Source organism: Syzygium oleosum, unplaced genomic scaffold (genome assembly GCF_021117445.2).
Source record: "Syzygium oleosum isolate NSW1041296 unplaced genomic scaffold, Sole_v2.1 Sole_v2.01, whole genome shotgun sequence".
NCBI classification, from domain to species: domain Eukaryota; kingdom Viridiplantae; phylum Streptophyta; class Magnoliopsida; order Myrtales; family Myrtaceae; genus Syzygium; species Syzygium oleosum.
This window is the reverse complement of record NW_026607485.1, coordinates 33,958,458-33,977,532: the sequence shown is the minus strand read 5'-3', so window position 1 is coordinate 33,977,532 and position 19,075 is coordinate 33,958,458. Positions and strand designations below refer to the sequence as shown.

Here is a 19,075-nt window from a genome sequence, read left to right as displayed (position 1 = left end):
TGAATACTGCAGCAAGAAGGCAGGTACGGTTTGTGCATGGACGTTCAAGCATCCACACACATACACCCCCCAAGCTTTTTCTTCTTCTTTTTTTAATCGCTTTTCATAACTTAATGTTTAATATTTCCTGCTGGAAACTGCAAAGGTTTCTACGTTTCATTGCTTTTATGGCGGACTGAATGATAATATCAGTTATTATAATGATAATAATAACAATCAACGGGAACTTATCTTCAAAGCTTAGACTCTAAAAGTCAAAGCATCCAGATGAATTCCGAGTTCGGATACCAAAATAAACAAATTTCCAACTTGTGTACGGATTTCAGGCCGGCGTTTTCTGGATTCGTTCTGGATCGATTTAATCCGGTTCGATCATGCTCGTTACTTAGAAATTCGGTTCGATATTTTCTTTCTTTCTTTTCTTTTTTTTTTTTTCGGTGCGATTTTGGAAACAACCGCCGGATGTAGGTGAAGTAAGATTTGATGGATCTGGACTAACCCTAGTTTAGTATATATGTATAGAGTATGTATATAAAGTGTAAACACGCGTGCAACAGTTTTCTTTGAATGAAAGTCAAAGAGTTGACAGAATGGCCGAAACCAATTTAGGGTTTCAAGAACGATGCGTGACTTTCTTCCGTCCAAATAAAGTTGGGAGATTTATTGCAGGCAGCTGTCTTTGAATTTGACGAAATTACAGCATGGCCATTATGGGAAGAAGGAAAAATAATATAATAATAATAAAAAGCAACACAAAATTCCTACTTTTGCAGGACCATGAAGAATTTAATGTGAAATAAATACAGTACGCTGCCGACCCCTTATGTTTTCATTATTTGTTGCTCTTACCACATCCATTGATTTGGTTCTTCTCACATTTGTATTTAGTGCATGACAAACATAGGGCTACAAAGGCTAGCCAACCTTTTGACAAACATAGATTAGAACACCGCAAACACAAATTATCTCGAGAAAAAAACCGGTTGATGCGATAGGAGGACCATTCAATTTCAAGTGAACCCTCCCTTGATAATCCGACATGTTTTCCTTTTCTGAGAAATAATGCCAAGAGCCGAATCCGGTCGACCGGTTGGCTTTTCAGAGTATCTTTGGCTGTATGTGTTGGGAAGATGAAGAGGGATCTCCTCTCGTGCACAAAACGAAACGATATCTCTATATTTTCCGAACTAGGAAACCAAAGATGGGTCCTCATACATGAATCAGTAAGTGTGTCTTGGTGATCTTTGTGCTAATCAAGAAACTTGGTAACCACGAGAACAGATTGGATTAGATTGAGGGAAGCTAGCAATCATCAACAACAACATGGGATGTTCATCTTTGTTTGCGTGTAGTTCTTGCTGGGAAGGATACAACCGTGAAACTTGGGATCTGATGAGCACAAGATAATCCTAAAACAAAAGAATGAAACATAAAACTGAAGGACAGACGGATGATCCGTGGTTCAACGTGAGGACGGCAAGTTGACTGAAGCAAGAATATGAACATGAAACTCCAACCTTGAAGTCATCGGCTGATTTGATGGAGGACCTTGGAGATATGTGTTTTGCATGCATCAGCAAGGCCAAGACGTGATTGCAGACGCCCTTGGACCGTAGCAAGCAACTCTTAAAATAAAGTTAATGATGTGTGCGCACACTGATAAATATCAGTTGACTTGGTTTGATGTGTGCATGCGGCTTGTGAGATTTGTTTAAATTGTGGCGGGGAGGGGCGAGGGGAGGCGAGTTGCTTCAAATGTGCACAAAATGGAATCTGACTGTCTCATTGATTCTAACTACCAAGGCATATCTTTCACTTAGGATGTTGTGTTCCTTCACCCCCGAATATTGTCCATGCCTAAAGACAACTCCGACCCAAATCCCAATATAATAGTATGAGCGAATGAGCGATAACTTCTTGGAGATGAGACTTTCTCTTGCGCTCTACACAGGGATCTGGTCACAACGAACTCACCATTGACGCTTTTGCTGATTTTTGTGCGTTGATCGGGGCATCACATCCGACATTACCACATGTAAAAAGCCGTAGACTCGTAGCAATCATCATGCTAAATGTTAATGGCCCTAAGCCAGCACACCCCTGGCCAAATTGGGCAACACTTAACACTTGAAGGTCTGATGGAACTCTACCAAAAAGAATCTCGATACCGATTGTTAATGACAATATCCATGCAGGCTATTGATTAGAGCGTTCTCTTCAATGAATGCTACTCTCAACAAGAAATCCACAATCGTCACAAGTACTTTTGAACAATCCGGGATATGTGGTTCCCTTCACCGATTTCATGTGAACCACGTGAATTTCTACATTTGGTCTGAAAAGATGTTGAAAAGAAGAACATGGACTACACAAATACAACCATATTTTTGTTCCAAAGTCTCCAAACATACATGAGTCCGTTCCAATAGGCGAAAGCAGATTGATCTCTTTGCATTGCGCAAGAACAACGCATGCGTGCCCGCTCGGTTCTTACGTAAATCCACCCATCAAGTGCCAGCCCATTTTTCCATTTAAGTCCAATCGAAAAAACCCATATTAAAAGGTACAACAAGAGGGCCTAAAACCCAAAAGCAAAGAGAGAATCTCTGGACTGCTTTCAAATTTTCAAATGCCTGCGACTTGGTAGGGGCCAGTCAAAACTGGGGTTAATTCCAAAAAAAAACACCAACTTTAGGTCGAGGGATAATTCTGGCCCGAACTTTTTTTTGTTCCATAAAAAAGCATTAACTTTAGGTCGAGGGACAATTATGGCCCGAACTTTTTTTTGTCCCGTAAAAAAGCACCAACTTTATGTTGATGGACAACTCTGGCCTGAACTTTTTTTTATCTCGTAAAAAAGCACCAACTTTCACTTAAATCCCAAATCTGGCCATTTTTGACTTAAAACCATTGATTTTCCAACTTGACTATTCCACCTTAGCAATAAATCCACGTGACTTGCTGACTGGATTTAAAGCATTATTCATTGTCTTATTCTCTAAACCACAGCTTGAAAAATAACGGTGAAACTGTTCGTCTCCTTCACTTCACCGGCAAGTCAAAAATATCTCCATATTGAATCTTTCTGGCCAAACTTTGTCGTTTTGTCGTAATCTGAAGCTGTAGACCATCACCTGTCGACAGACGCCATGAAAGAGATTCGCCAGGCTCACCACCATAACTTTTTTTCTCAAATAAGGGTAACTCGGACGAAAATCAATGGGGGGCCAAATTTGGGATTTAAATGAACGAGTTCGGTGCCTTTGGTCTTTATGACAAAAAGTTCGGGCGAAATCCTCGACCTAAAGTTTTTTTGAATAACCGTCAAACTCAAAGGAAGCTGGTGCACTCTTCCTCTCCAGTTGAGTGTTCAATCGAATTAACTCGCCGGTTATCAAAAAAAAAAAAAAAAAAAAAAAACTGTCAAAGGGATGATACCGATACTAATTGCTGATTAAACAATTGCTTCCTCTTGTATTCTTCAATCCGGGACAGGTTACACCAATAATCAGACAGGCTTGACTTGATTCTGAAACAATCTGTGTCAAACGAATTAGAATAAACCAGCAGATCTGCTTTTCTTTTTTGAATGATGACTACCAATATTCATTCCTTTCCTTAATGATTGGCCTCGATATGTACACTAACATGGGAAGCAATCATTGCACATGCCTCTCACTATTCCTCTCAACCATCTGTTTCAGTTTGTCCTCACTCAAGCAGCCGAGAAGGGAGAGACTCATAGTCCAAGTTGTTAGGCTGTGGCTATGGCTATGGAAACTGATGTTAGCCATGTGTTAAAAAGGTTAATAACCTTGAACTGTGTTTAGGTTAAACTATAATGGAAGCCATGTGTTTGAGGAATCCCAACTGCAGATTATATCATTATTTTGGTACGAAATCTTGTCTCAAAATATTTCGAAAACCCAGATCCTGCCAAAATAACTAGCAATAGGTCACCTCCTTATAAACTGTCCACATACTCTTTATGCTGCAGACAGTTGATTGTCTAGTAACCTCAGCTGAGAAGCAGCTAGGCTCTCTTCATCTCCTCTAACTTTTTTCCCTCTATCATCATTCCTGAATGCTGCAGATGGGTCTGCAAGATATTGGCGCGGGCCGCTTCAGGTATCAATACGAGAAGCTGATCAACATCAATGAGAAAACAACAAGGCCTAGGGGGCGTTGGGTGAGGAATGTGAACGGAAAGCTCAAGGCTCTCCGGCTGTCTCGTTCGAGGAAACTTACTCTGAGGGCATTTTCACTGATCGCATTGCCCAGCAAGATGACCAGGATCTACAGAGATATCGTCAACCGGATGAATTTGGATGGTATCTACCCGGCCATCACTTTTTCCTCTCAGTGGGGGCTCCCAGTTCTGTCTCATTCCTCTGTGAAATGTAGAAGAAGTGTCATATCTCTTGATAGACGCTGGGCTCACACTTGATATGCAGGCATTTTGTCTGCGGTAGTAACCTGAAAACTTGCTATTATGTTGATTTTGCATTAAGTTCCTCTCATTAATCTACAGTCGGTCAATCCCCATTCTTAATTTGGCAGAGTGGAGGATTCGACAATGCTTCTTAGTTTATACTTGATGTGTCTAGGATGCGCAAATATACTAAATAGTTCAGTTCCAGACTTACAGAATGAAAGAAAGGAAACATAATATGCACTCACTAGTAATATCAAGACTTACTCTGACAATTCAGTTCTTGGTAAGTCTAGAGTGGAAGCAGGACTTACCTCTCAATTTCAGGAGATGGTGAATACCGAGTATATATTACTGCACTCTGCTCGATATGGTTAAATCTGCCCTTGTGGCACGCCAGGGAAATGAATAGTATACTTTCCAAGCACCTTTTAAAAGATTCCTTAAAACAATGATTTTAGCGTGATCTCCAAACAAATTTGCTGGCCACTTGATTGATTACTTTCTACCATGTTGCATTCAGTCCAATCTCACTCAAAAGATTGAGCAGATGCATTTGCAGATCAGATTGCACATTAGCTAGTCCATTAACCACTATCCACGAGCAAGTATAACCACCCATATCTTGTAGTTTTATCTGAAATTTGGCCAACCCTCGTCATCTCCTGCTACGTATAACCTCTGCCTTTCCTTTCATATTTCCGAACTTACTTCAGAGTAAATTCTTCTTTGGCATAAGGGTTATCACTCGTTTCGCTGCTGTCGCTGTCAAATCCAAAATTTTGAGCTTCCTCGGCGATTTGTTGGATGATACACGACTGTTGTAGAGTAATCTCTCGTACCATGCGTTTATTTTAGATAAGATGCAATGGCTGGTGAAGCCCCTTGTTGCCGGAGCACTCCAACACATGCTTAAATTTTCCTACCACGTGGCAGAAAATGTTGTGTTTTATGGACTTGAAGTTCTACATTTTCTATGCATGGCATCTTTGGGTGTTGGAACAGCCAATGACTGCTTGTCATTGCACTTGGTCAACAAGTTTTATAACACATTTAGTATCTACAGCATTTACTTTAAGGTGACTGAGATGGATGTGAGATGGATGTGAGATGCATCCAACTTCCTACCTCATCGATGCAAGCCTAGGCCAGAGTTCCCTTTAGGCCAGAAGGCAGATCCTTACAGCTGAAATTTGTAAGGAGCCCACTGCAATTCACTACCGGCATGCTGTAACTAATAATCATAAACCGGGAAAGGAAATAACAGAAAGGGCCACATTGGTTTCATCAGATTTCAGCATTTTCACAACAGTAGCTTGTTGACATCTGAATTTTAGTCAGCAATTCAAATTTTCTAAGTCCACCAAAAATCCACCTAATTGTTGGTGCTATGATGCGGTGAATTTTGGTCGTGGCTTTGTGTGTTCTAAGTCCACTACAAGGAAGACAAAAGACATAGAAAATTAGAGGTAAAAATGATATAATAAGATAGGAGTAGTAAATTATTAGGGATGTTGAGGAGTGTTTCAGCAGTGGAATTTGGATTAGTCTTTGGACTTTGAACTGGTTTAGGTGAGTTCATTTTTGCTGATAATTTGTGAAAGCTTTAAATTTTTGGGCTTGATAAGAAGCAAAACCTGGGAATGGTGGTAAGCTTTGGGTGAGTTGTTCTGAGCTTTAGGAAGAAAACGAATAGGTTCCAAAAAGAAAGAGAGAGGAAATAAGGAATAATAAGAAAAATGGGGTTTGAAGGTTTAGAACTAAAAAAGGGGCTTTTATAAAAGCCCAATCGGGTCTTTTGGCCCACACCAGTGAAACCACATTGAACCATATTCGTATTCAGCTGACGTGACTGTATCTTCTACTTGTTCTTCATTTACTATTGTTAATGTGTTTGTTGTGACTGCTTTTATATCATTTTTTTTTGTGTTGTGGTTCATTTTCATAGTTGAGTGGTTAGGTTTCATTCTAAGACCATAGTAAACATAAAAATATCTCATGGACATTTAGTGGACGTGAACTTTAGGATTCATAATTGGGTTAAAAAGAGGGACTATATGTGACACTTAGTTTTGACAAATAATCAAGTTTAGATACTGAAATAATACTAATTAGATAACTAATGTAATCAACTCGTTGACTTTAAATCAAGTACACTCCCATACATCACTTGATTTCTAGCCAACCCCAATAGACCAGTAGCGAGTTCTTATATAGAATTCCCATAGGTTTAATTAAATTTAAATGAAAATTCCAACCTCGCGAGAGGTAAAGGTTTGGGAGAACTCACGCCGATTAAGGACCATTGTCTCTTAACTCGATATTATCTCTAAAACTGTATTTTCCCAATGCTCGCAACACAGCTTACTTCAATTTTACCATATCTGAAACTCAAACAAAAAAATGGACATTCGGATTCACCTGATGCTATACCAGGCATGATTGTCTCTTTATAAAGTCAATATATTAGGAACTGATTTTCATTTTCTTGAATAGTAGGGTGAATGGCTTGAAATCCAATTGCTGAAGAGATAAATATCATAGTATATCCAAAACAAGCGAAAGCAGGACTATGCATTATTAGCTCCACAATTATTACACACTATATGGCTGAGGAAATATGAGAAGTTTCTTATTCTCTAGTTGTTAACAAGCTGAAACTGCCATGTGAATGACTCTACAACAGGAATCCAAACAGTCAATGGATGCTACTGCCTGAAATAATATGATTTGGCAGAGCAAAGCACAAATTCTAACAACTTCTCAGCGGGGATCCAAACGCATACAGATACCCAACTCGATGATCACGAAATACCTATCTTTCAGTCCTTGAGATTACCTTCAGCTGCTCAAATCAGAGACTAGCCGAATCAAGAAATTAGTACTGAAGGAGCCCTCCGAAGCTACCTTTGGAGGCGAAACCGGTTATGAAGAGCGCATAAGAATCCCGGAAACTGAACTGAGGCATGAACAGATGTCCCATCTTGACCTTGACCTCGAACATCCTTCCCTTCTTGATCTCTCGCTGGTGTCTCGGCGGCATCAAGTTGTCATCAGAGAACTCTGGTTCTTCTTGGATTGTTGCGAGCTTCGTCTTCAATATCACCTCTATGTCCTTCTGTGACTCTGTCCTCAGGGTCTTCCTGCTCGTGCAAGGCACCGCCCTCCACATCCTCCTATAAGCTTTCCTCATTTCCACTGCCGAAATGTCTCAAACTCTTGAAATTTTTCGACGTATCTTTTCTTCAATTCATCGACATACTGATGTCCCTCTCACAATTAATGCAACACATATCGCAAGACTTTTTGGGCTTCTGAGTATCGGTTGTACTTCTAAATGAGGTGATACAAGGAAGTGAGCACATGAATGTTTATGAATTGGTTGGAGAGGCAATATCTGGGCAGACCAGAGAGGGTGGCTTACTTGTAATAGCTAATGACTTTACAGCGATGGTTCAATCATTATGGTCAGTTCTTTAATCAGCTTTTTGTCCACCCACCAAACCTGTCCTCGTTAAAGACATAATAAAGAAGATGATGTTCCACTTTCTTTCTGTAGACAAACATATCTGTATCGATCCCCTGTCCGGCTTCAACATGCATAAGCCTGAGCTCCAAACAAAAAGAAGTTGTTTCCTGGAAGCCCACTTGTTGAAGGGTAGCATTCTTCCATTGCTGAAAACCAGCTGATTTGTTGAAGGAAGCAGTGACAGATACCAACATGAGCGATGAAGCAAAGAAGAGGAGATGCAAAACAGGAACATGACTGGGGTGAAATGCTAAAAGTGAAACATGAATTAGTGCCTTTTATCATGATAAGATGAATATGATACATGGATTAGTTGGTTCCTTGATTAAGGAAACTCGAGAGAGAACATGAGAAGCCCATCCACCCAGCAACTGGTTACATAGAATTAGGATATTTACTCATTCAAGACATGAGATAAGATATCAGGCATTTTAATAAAAGGTGCATTACCTACTTTGCACCTGAAGAATATTCCACCACCACCTGAAGGGAAGAGAAGAGTTGATGCCTTTCTTGCATTGCCAACTCTTGTGTGGTCAATGAAGTGGTGATTTTGTGATTCTATGATATCATACTCTCCCAATTGCCTCGCGAAACGTTACTCTACCTAATTCATTTTAAGTTGTCTTTCACGCTTCAAACTAAGCAATATTTTTTTATCACGTCTCAAATGTACATATGTCGCTTGATAAAGTATTTAATTGAATGAAAAAGTTCATCACTTGGCAATGAATGTACTAATCTTGTCTATATATGTATGTATATGTATAATATATATTATATACATATATATGTATATGTTTATTCAAAAGTTATTAGATCTAGCACACAAAACAAAAAGGGATGGAAGGGGATGCAGAAGGGTGTAAGGATGATGCCTCATTTTTTGACTGGACAAGACATCCAATGTTTTCTTTTCCTAGGGGCAACAGCAATATAAAACATCTCATAGATGAAGGAAATATGAGGAACAACGGCATATCCTATTATGTTGCGGTCATCCGATGGTCGAGATCTATCAGCTAGTTGACTTGTTTGTGAGCCAGAGTCATCCAACGGACGACAATAGCTGGTATGCAGCACGATATTGTGACATATGTTGTAAGATTCTTGTGATCAGTCCCATGGGGAAAAAAATGAAACACTCTCGTGACTTTATGAGATTGACAGTATGAAGATCATGTCTGTATTAGGGTGAGAACGGTTCCCGGGTAAAACCGAGAACTAAAGAACCAAACTAGTTCTAGATATGAATGGTAGGTTTAGGTTCCAAAAAATTGAGAAACTGGTTCTGATGTGTAGGTTTTAGGTTCCAGTCTGAGCTTGGAATAAATTTTTGTGTTTTTCTTGTTCTATATCTTTGTGAAATCCTACGTTATTTCATTGCGTCTGATGATGAGTGTGTAATGTGAAACTAGCTATCTAAGCTTCCATTTCCAGTGATATCCATGACTGAAACTTATACTTTATTAAGAAGACCGAAGGAACATGGGTAGATCTTGAAACCTATGACTGGGTGGGTTTTAGAGTATGCAGGGTAACTTCTAGGTTCTAAAACTTTAGGAATCCGTTTTGACGAGTAGGTTTCAGGTAGAACCTGGACTGACCCTGAAAGCGCTTACCCCTAATCTGTATCATAATAATGGATATGGAACCTTACAATTTTTATAATTTTTTTAAAATTTATGATTTTTTTATATTATATAAATCTTTTCTTTCTGACTTTCTTTTCTTCCAAGACCAGTGATGGTCGCTAGGTGAGGGCTTCGTGGCCCTCGTCAAATTTGGACGAGGGTCGCCGGCCCTTGCCGAACTTAGTAGAAAAAAAAAAGGAAAAGAAAGAAAGAAAAAGAAAAGAAATATAAAAATGTAAAAAAAATTTCCACGTTAGCGCAAACCATCTTTCATGGTACTACGGGTGTCCACGTCAGCAATTTCCGGTTAAAAGTGATCAGATGGACTTAATTGACATAATATGAAAAGATTTAAGACTAGATTGGCAAAAAAAATTGCATAATGATTTTTGTCACCTTTCTATTAATGGAGTAGAGCTTGAAATCAATTTAAAGGTAGTAAAAAATAAACCAAGTTGCACATAATAGTAACTTTCTCAATTTTTCATGGTAATTTTGCGGAAATGTTATAACTTGGTGACATTAATTTTTATTTCGATAGGTTTTATGAATAAACGAGAGAGAGTGTTCGAATATGAAATCTAGCTCAAAGAAACCTTCTTGAATTTCACATAATAAATTGACACAAATGGTCCATAAATTTTGGCCGAATATGCAATGTGGTCTCTGCACTTTTAATTTGTTCAATGTGGTCCATGAATTTTAGCCCAATAAGCAATGTGATCCTTGAACTTTTAATTTAATTAATGTGGTATGTGAGTTTTTTTTATATATGTTCAATTTATTCCCTGAACTATATGAAAATGTTATTCCTTGGACTACATGAAAATGTTCTAAATTTTCATATAGTACAATGACTAAATTGAACATGTCCCAAAAGTTCACATACGAAATTGAAAAATTTAAAAATTTCAAAGACTACATTGCACATTGGGCTGAAGTTCATGGACCACATTGAGCAAATTAGAAGTTCAAAGATTACATTATATATTAGGCCAAAGTGAAATGACAATTTGTGTCATTATCCCTCATTATATCTATCTTCTCCCCTCTACTTAAACAAGAAATTTGTCATAATATCAAGTATACCCAACTCGATCTACAAAATTAATCAAGTATAAGTGCTTCGAGTGCAGCAATTAGGTAATAGCTCGAGGAAATTTTGCAACTTCTAACACACGAAATTGCTTTTGTGTTATGCATAATCAATACTTTAAACATTTCTCCTTTCAAATCAGAGTATTCAAACACTTGTTGACACAACCCTTGTACAAAATTGATGGACTTACGTGTTATGGGCTACGATAGGGACACGCACGATCAAAGGTGCCACCTTTCGCCACATCGAACACTCGCCACGCGTCGCATGCAAGTCTCGTTGGCTGTCGCCATTTTGCGCTCTCTATACTCCCATTAATTTAATTCAAAACCCAGACGTATGAACAAAAAACTCCGATGAATCATTCTTGAGAAGACCCTCTTGCTTGCTTGTGGGTGCTGGAAGTTATCGCCGGTTGGAAGGAAACCTCCCCTCTTGCCTCGCCTCGCCTGGAACCGCTCTTCCGACCGCGGAAATCGTCGTCATCCCCTCGAAAAACGTGCGCAGCACACGATTCTGTTCGAATCCTCAACTGGGTGTTGTTCTTTTTCGTCGTTTCCCTCGCGTGTTCTCCGGCCGCAACCGATTTGGATGAGGTTATACAGTTGTCCGCACGAATGGTACGTTGTTCTGGAGTTTGTCTTTCGTCCACGCCGTTCGATTCTTGGATTTTGGGCAACCCCTTGATCGTTGATGTCAGTTTCTGATAAGGAGATATCTAGTCCTGGGGGTAACGTCATCGTTGATGATGGTAATGTTGGTGATGGAGAGAACAAGGATGATGGTAAGAGCGATGATGGTGGAGATGGTGGAGTTGGGGTCTCTGTCGCGCATGAGAATGATCAGAGGAGAGAGAGGGGTTGTGGGTGTATGCCGCGATGGAATCTTGCCAAGGTTAGGAAGGCTTTTGGGTCTTCATCCAACTGGAAATCATCGAGACGACGCAGGAGAAGGAAGGGTAAAGGTTGTGGTTTCTGCTTTAGCAGGCCCGAAACTGTGGAATCGCCGGCCGAGTCTCATTTCAGCGATCCCGAGGATCCGGCTTTCACGCATGAGATGCTGAGGGATTTGTTGGAGAGGAATGGTTTTTACTCTAGGGAATGCAATACCCACTTGGACATCCATTTCGCTTCGTGTGAGCATAGATAGGGAAGGTAAGTTTTTTGATCGAATTGTTTGTATTTCTATGCCTCTACGGGTAGTTGCAGGGGAGGTTGTGGAAAGTCTTCAATCAGAGGTGTTGCAAGATTGTTGAAAATGTCGAATTCGTGATCACCATGCTGATTCTGATTCTTCCGAAGCAGTTGGGTTGTGAATTAAAATTGGAGTTCAAGTGTTAATGGTTGGAGGATTATGGAGATGTGGTTGGCTCATCGGTTAATCAGATTGGATGGATCTTGAATTCTCGCTTTTCGATCAGGTGATGAGTTGCAGAGTCATTAGGCCTCTTGCTTGGTCTGCACTTTTGGCCTTGGTTCTCGCCTCGCTTTTCCGGAGGTGCTATGAGCTTGGTGTAAGGATTGTATAGTTGAGAGGAATACTCAGGGCATGGAAAATCTGTCTTCTGAAATGATTATGGTAGATTAGCTGTCCGCGTCAATGCGGAAGAATTGAATTCTTTGTATTCTTTTTAAATTGTTGAGCTATACTTTTATGAGGAGATTTGAGCATATTTCTGCCAAAGATATACTAAGGGAATACTTGTTTGTGAAACTTTTGGATCAATACTGCAATGGGAAAGACTTCTATGTCCAGTAGGTTGGGGTAGTAGTTTGTTTGCTTGCTCTGTTTATCTACTTTTTCTAACTTTATGCCACTTTTGAATGGACAAGATGAAGCATGGCTCTACCTCGACCCTCATTTAGCTTCCATGCAATTTTGATGAAGACCATGCGTTGCGATGTTGATTTAGCTAGGGCTTGGGGCGAAGACTCTTGGCGTCGGCTGAAATTAGCGGCTGCTGACCATGAAATTTATGTCTTTCGGTACAAATCCGTGTCTTTTGGTACACCTTTCGCTTTAGATTGTGTGGCTACCTAACAGATGAGAATGAAATGGCATGGCTGACAGGCGACTGGGGTGTGGTCTTACTCTTGCATTATTGCTTTGTGCTAGAAAATGCACATTCGGATGGCCTTTGCATCTAGTACCGGAAATTACTGGTGATTGATAGAACGACACAATAGAGAGTTACCTTTCAGAACCTTAGGTAGGATGCTTTGCTCCTGAGGCTCATAAACCAATAAGCACTTCTTCTTTTTTCTTGGTCAGAAAAACCAATAAGCACTTGAAATATGCTTGTGAATAGGTGAAGAAAATCCCATGTTTCTGAAGTGGGGGTAGCTGGTGCTTGCAGAAATTGACTGGTTTCTACATTGCAGGTTACTTTCTGTGCTTTGTACCCGGGATATTTTCCTGACTACTTGTCAGGTTCTGAACCACAAGTTTCAAATGGCTGAGCAGCTGATATCCTTACCATGTGCACATGTCAGGTTTATCTCGACCATATCCACACTCTTGTCAGATCAGATGAATCCAGGTAGCAACACAGCAGCTACTAGTCACCCAACCAAATGACTCTTATAATAGACTATACAGTACAGACCAGATCATGGGCCAATAAAATCAAGTGAAGACGTGTGTAATGCTGGAAAATCCTTATCCATAAGGGTACATGTGATATCCTTAACCGTGTTAGACACCCACAAGGGTCTTTTCTTGATATGGCGAGTGGACAAATTTTTAGGAGGTGGAGAAAATTTAGGTGTAAGAAAATAACAATGAACAAAAAGGAAGTAAAGGAAACAATTCCTGGTCTTTGCTAGTATAATTGTTTTTAAGTTATCGTGAGAGTAACAATATATTTTGAAAGAGCGGACTCCATAATAATTTATAGTTATTTGTTATTGTAGTCCAAAACATAATGTTATTTTTAAGTATATCAAAGACCGTCACTAATCATTTCTAATTGTGCAACTTCCTTGAATGAATGTCCACATTCAATGATGCTGTGAAAAGGTAACCCAGCTGAGGGTAATTTCGGATTGAATTTTTGGCAATCGATTCTTAGATTTTTTTTTTTATTTCCATTTTTGGCAATCATTTATGTTTGTTGGTCAAAATCTCCCTAACAAATTACCACCTAAGATTTTCTAATTCTACGTGCACCCAATCGGGGGGGGGTGGCCTTTTAAAATCCACCTCCTGCATCTGATTCCGTAACCAAATTGAATTCTTCCATTTATTAATTTGAACACCATTTCTTACATCAACATTCTAAACTAAACACAAATTGCAAAAATCCCATATATAAGATTTAGAATGGCTTCGCTGACAAAATGTCTCAATAAAGATATATTATCGTTTGTAAAGCACGCATCATCATTTTCGAGTTGTGCGCAAATTTTTTCCCTATTGGGTATGGCCAACACGAGTGTGTTTCGAAGAGATTCATTAATAAGACTTTGAATTCATTAGATCGAAGTCTTTGAAAACTAGAAAATCCTCCCTATTTCTCCTCCCCTTCTTCTTCGAAAAAAAAAAATAGAATTTTCCCAGAAAATTCAACATGGAAAGTCAAACTTCCTCTCCTATCTCCAAAAAATGAAAAAAAAAAAAACAGGAAAATGTAAAAAACAGAGGGAAAAAACATCCAATGGGCTCCATTGCTGTCTCCCGTTTGAGACTTTTCGCATGTTAGCGTTGCGTTCACGATCCACGGAACAAGAAGAGGAGTACATTACAAAAGTTGAAAAACCCTACACGCCCTCGTCATCGTCTCTTCGCTCTCTCTGCGCGCGCGCGCGGACCCTTCCTTCCTTCCCCTCCGAGCTGCTTCGAGCTTGATCTGGGTACCTCCCCTCTGCTCCGTGCATGTGATTTGAAGCGGGGATTCGCGGAAATGGAGATCACCCAGTTGTCTTTCGCGGCCGATTGCCCCCCTCTCTCCGCCATCGCGGCGGCGGGGCTCGCCGGCGTCCCTCTGCCCCTCGATCCCTCCCTCCCTTCTGGGTCGCCTCCGTTTTTGCTCTGCTCTGATGGGTATGCCCTCTTTCGCTCTCGCGCTCGCGGTTCGCTATCTGGGTCGTTTCCCCCCGCGTTGTTCTGGCATTGTTCCTGCTCTGGTTTTTGGGTGCTGTTCTGTTCATCTTTCTTGGTCGCGATTCGGGTTTCTTCCCGTTTCGGTTTCCTCTTACGGTGATTGGGTGAAGTTTTCCTTTGCCAGTGTCCAGGGTGATAGAATCAAGATGAGAATGTGGTCTTAGGCTAGTAGGATATAGTTGAGCAGTGCGCAGGATTCATTGTCCTGTTCTTTTAGGCACCGATAAATACATCCAGAATGTATCTCGAGTGGTCTAGTCATGGCCATCCTCCTGCACACGGTTGAGTTGCGCGTGATTATATGGAATGTGCTTTGGAAAGTTCACTGTGTGGTGTAGAAGGGAATAATTTGGTGGTTTAATTTTCTGCTGTTGTTATCTACTTGGAGGCTTTGCTGGAATTGTCTTTCATGTTCACTTTTGATCATCCTGTTATTTTAGGCATAAGTTGCACGGGACACCTGATCTTCTCCGACACATTGCTAGCGTGTCCAAGACTCAAGGCTTATATGGGAGTAGCGTATCTGAATCCAGTGAGGTGATTCTTCTTGTTCGTGATTAAGTCTTTTTGTTTGTTCGTCCCTGTATAGTATATGCGATATATGTAATTTAAGCTTACGGACACAATCTTTCATTTTTTATTTGATAGCAGGTTGATAAGTGGCTGGATTATGCCCCTATTCTTTCATCTGGTTCTGAATTCGAAAATGCATGCAAATACTTGGATGAGTATCTGGAAAAGCGTACATTTTTGGTGGGTCATTCTCTGACTGTTGCAGATATAGCAATCTGGTCTGGTCTTGCAGGTATTTACATTGTTCCCATATTTTTATTTATTGAATAAGCTATTATCCTATCTATCACGATGTCTGACGGGCTACTACCAAGCGGCAAGACATCGGGAGCAATCTTTTGACTATGAATGTATAAAGTATCCTGGTTCTCTAGCATAGAGTATGGTTTTACTGTCCACTATTGGTGTCAAAATCTGTTGACTTTAGAAACTATTCTATTATGGGGGCATTTACTGTCCTTTAGCTTTGATCTTTCTGTTTACATGATTTGCATGTGACTGTGCTCGTGTAGCTATGTCTCCTTAATGTTACTTTTAACGTGTGGTGTTCATTGATAGTCCCGATTCAAATGTTCTGCAGGAGTTGGGCTGCGTTGGGAAAGTTTGAGGAAGTCAAAGAAGTACCAAAATCTAGTACGTTGGTTCAATTCTATATATTCTGAGTACAATGATGTCCTAGATGCAATTATCGCAACGTATGTTGGCAAGAAAGGTTCAGGGAAGGCAGCAACTGCAAAACAGGGTTCCAGTAACCAATCGAGGAGTGTTAATGGAGATGTGTCTGACAAGGGGAAAGGAATTAACAAGTCATCAGCTGAAGTAGATCTTCCTGATGCTGAATTTGGAAAGGTGTGCCTGCGATTTGCACCGGAACCTAGCGGTTATCTTCACATAGGGCACTCCAAAGCAGCACTCATGAATCAGTATTTCGCTCAACGGTACCAAGGCAAGGTGATTGTGCGTTTTGATGATACAAATCCTGCGAAAGAAAGCAATGAGTTCGTGGACAACATTTTGAAGGATATTGAGACTCTCGGTGTTAAGTATGATAGGGTGACCTATACGTCAGACTATTTCCCACAGTTGATGGAAATGGCTGAAAAGCTGATCCGCGAGGGTAAAGCATATGTAGATGATACACCCAGGGAGGAAATGCAGAAAATGCGGATGGATGGCGTGGAATCAAAATGTAGGAGTAATAGTGTAGAGGAGAACTTGAAACTGTGGAAAGAAATGATAGAGGCATCTGAAAGGGGTCGGCAGTGTTGTCTTCGAGGCAAACTTGATATGCAGGACCCAAACAAATCTCTTCGAGATCCAGTGTATTACCGTTGCCACCCATTGCCCCACCATCGCATTGGGTCCAAGTACAAGCTGTACCCCACCTATGATTTTGCATGTCCTTTTGTTGATTCTATAGAAGGAATAACACACGCACTCCGATCTAGTGAGTACCATGATCGGAATGCACAGTATTACCGCATTCAAGAGGATATGGGCTTGAGGAAAGTCCTGATTTATGAATTCAGCAGGTTAAATATGGTCTATACACTTCTCAGCAAGCGTAAGCTTCTCTGGTTTGTCCAAAATGGAAAAGTTGATGGTTGGGACGATCCTCGCTTTCCGACGGTCCAGGGGATTGTTCGTAGAGGTCTTAAAATTGAGGCACTGATTCAATTTATTCTCGAGCAGGTAAACCAAATACATTTCGTCACCTAAAGCTTTAATCATGTCTTAGTAGTAATTGTTAGTTATTGCCTTAGACTTTGAGGTACCAAATGTGTTTCACGGGCAAGTATTAGAAATATTTCAGGAATTTGAATCTTCTTGTATTCTTTTAGTGATAATTGGCTTCACATTCTTCACTTTCGGTAGTGTGGGAAAGCTCAATCACACAGCTTGTTTTCTGTTCATAAGTGACTTCTCTTCTGAAGTTATTTTGTATGAGGGCAGTACCCTGGTTACCTTCTTAATGAATCTTTATTTACCATTCGAATGGAAATAGGATTTCAGTACAAATGCTTTACAAGATTGGCACTCAACTTGTTGCATGATAAATGTTTTGTTTTCGTTTTTCAGGGTGCATCAAAGAATCTTAACCTTATGGAATGGGATAAGCTTTGGAGCATCAATAAAAGGATTATCGATCCTGTTTGCCCTAGACATACTGCTGTTATTGAAGAGCGGCGGCTGTTGTTGCACTTAATTGATGGTCCTGAGACGCCCTTTGTTCGCATCATCCCGAGGCACAAGAAATATGAAGGTGCTGGAGAAAAGGCTACTACTTACACAAAGAAGATATGGTTAGAACATGTGGATGCCGAGTGTATCTCAGTGGATGAGGAAATAACCCTGATGGACTGGGGAAATGCTATAGTCAAGGGAATTGAAAAGGACAAGGATGGGAACATCACACAGTTAACAGGGGTTCTGCACCTTGAAGGATCTGTTAAGACCACAAAGTTGAAGCTGACGTGGCTTCCCGAGACAAATGAATTGGTTAATCTCTCATTGGTTGAGTTTGACTATCTAATTACAAAGAAGAAGGTATGTCGTGTCAGTTAGACCGCTGGACCTTTTCTTCTTTCCACTTTGTTTAGCTTCTGCTTTTAGCATTCTTTATAGTTGTGTTTTTTTGAGATTGTCATCTCCTAGTTTGCTTTTGCACTAGTAAGAAAAGTGGTTGAACTGGAAGTTCTACGTGGCATTCAGATGATACTTAATCATTCTTAAGGCCCTCCTCCTATTGACTTTTATTACGGATAGAAAAATGCCTCATTTGATTCTCAATCTAACAAGTTTAAGTATCTGCCAACTGTGATTATAGTTTGCTAGGTGGCGGTTGCGCCACATGCATCTGAGGAATGGAGACTACGTTTAGACGGGGACATGGACCTGTCATAGACTTTGCTTTTGTCTTGGTTTAGCTTGGTTGATTGCTCAATTTTCTCTTTATTCACATGACATGAAGGCATGCATTTAGAAATACAGAAACAGTTGCTCAATTGTGAAAATGACATCAGATAGAATACTGATACTTAAATATACTACTGTCTTTGGGAATTCAGATACAGAACTTTAGTTAAAGGTTGATCAACATGCCCATATTTTAGTTGATGTCCGTGTCTTTTGCAAATATGCCAGCTGGAAGAAGGGGAAGATTTTCTTGATGTCCTGAACCCAAGTACAAAGAAGGTAACGGCAGCACTCGGGGATTCAAACATGAGGAATCTGAAGCACGGTGAGATCATACAGCTGGAGAGGAAGGGCTATTTCAGATGCGACGTTCCGTTCATTAGACCCTCAAAGCCCATGGTTTTGATAGCCATTCCAGATGGCAGGCAACAAGCTGTGCTGAAGTAGGATCGTCCACACAGAAGTTAATTTTGGTTTGTGCCATTCATGGTCACTTACACCTGGATTGTGAAGTCAGAATTCTGTGACAGGAGAAACAATGCAGGACTCTCTGATCTTTATGCATTTTAGCTGACAATGACTCTTTACACTGATTGATCTTCTGGGTTTTTGATCTACGATGCTAATTGAAGGGGTTGAATATATTCTGTCAGTTGTTTTCTGGAGCTGAAGTTGCACAACTACTGCTAGACAAAGAGATAAATGGCACAATGTGCAATAAGAACAAATGATAGAAGGCCAATGCGCTTCTGCTTTCACCGTATAGTAGTGGTAATTGCAGACAGTAACGG

At 40.3% G+C, this 19,075-nt stretch overlaps 3 protein-coding genes across 5 annotated transcripts; all 3 read left to right on the top strand.

The window, feature by feature from the left end:
- The first annotated feature begins 4,093 nt into the window (after positions 1-4,093).
- LOC115680503 (uncharacterized) lies at positions 4,094-4,447 on the top strand. Its single transcript, XM_030604322.1, has one exon. It carries the CDS (start codon positions 4,094-4,096, stop codon positions 4,445-4,447), a length of 354 nt encoding a protein of 117 aa, XP_030460182.1.
- Positions 4,448-10,970: 6,523 nt separating this feature from the next.
- On the top strand, positions 10,971-13,390 carry LOC115678799 (uncharacterized). Of its 2 annotated transcripts, none has more exons than XM_056309828.1 (2): positions 10,971-11,848; positions 13,076-13,390. In XM_056309828.1, exon 1 carries the CDS (start codon positions 11,388-11,390, stop codon positions 11,841-11,843), a length of 456 nt encoding a protein of 151 aa, XP_056165803.1. In that variant the 5' UTR covers positions 10,971-11,387; the 3' UTR covers positions 11,844-11,848; positions 13,076-13,390. The 2 variants fall into 2 exon arrangements, with proteins under 2 accessions (XP_056165803.1, XP_056165801.1); XM_056309826.1 differs by lacking the exon at positions 13,076-13,390 and adding an exon at positions 12,129-12,464 and having other exon boundaries at positions 10,972-11,848.
- A 1,031-nt stretch (positions 13,391-14,421) lies between these two features.
- Positions 14,422-18,871, top strand: LOC115680816 (glutamate--tRNA ligase, cytoplasmic). 2 transcript variants are annotated; one of them, XM_030604666.2, is made up of 6 exons: positions 14,422-14,735; positions 15,236-15,332; positions 15,447-15,600; positions 15,949-17,060; positions 17,448-17,915; positions 18,513-18,871. In XM_030604666.2, exons 1-6 carry the CDS (start codon positions 14,596-14,598, stop codon positions 18,729-18,731), a joined length of 2,190 nt encoding a protein of 729 aa, XP_030460526.2. In that variant the 5' UTR covers positions 14,422-14,595; the 3' UTR covers positions 18,732-18,871. The 2 variants fall into 2 exon arrangements, with proteins under 2 accessions (XP_030460526.2, XP_030460517.2); XM_030604657.2 differs by having other exon boundaries at positions 15,444-15,600.
- Positions 18,872-19,075: the final 204 nt, after the last annotated feature.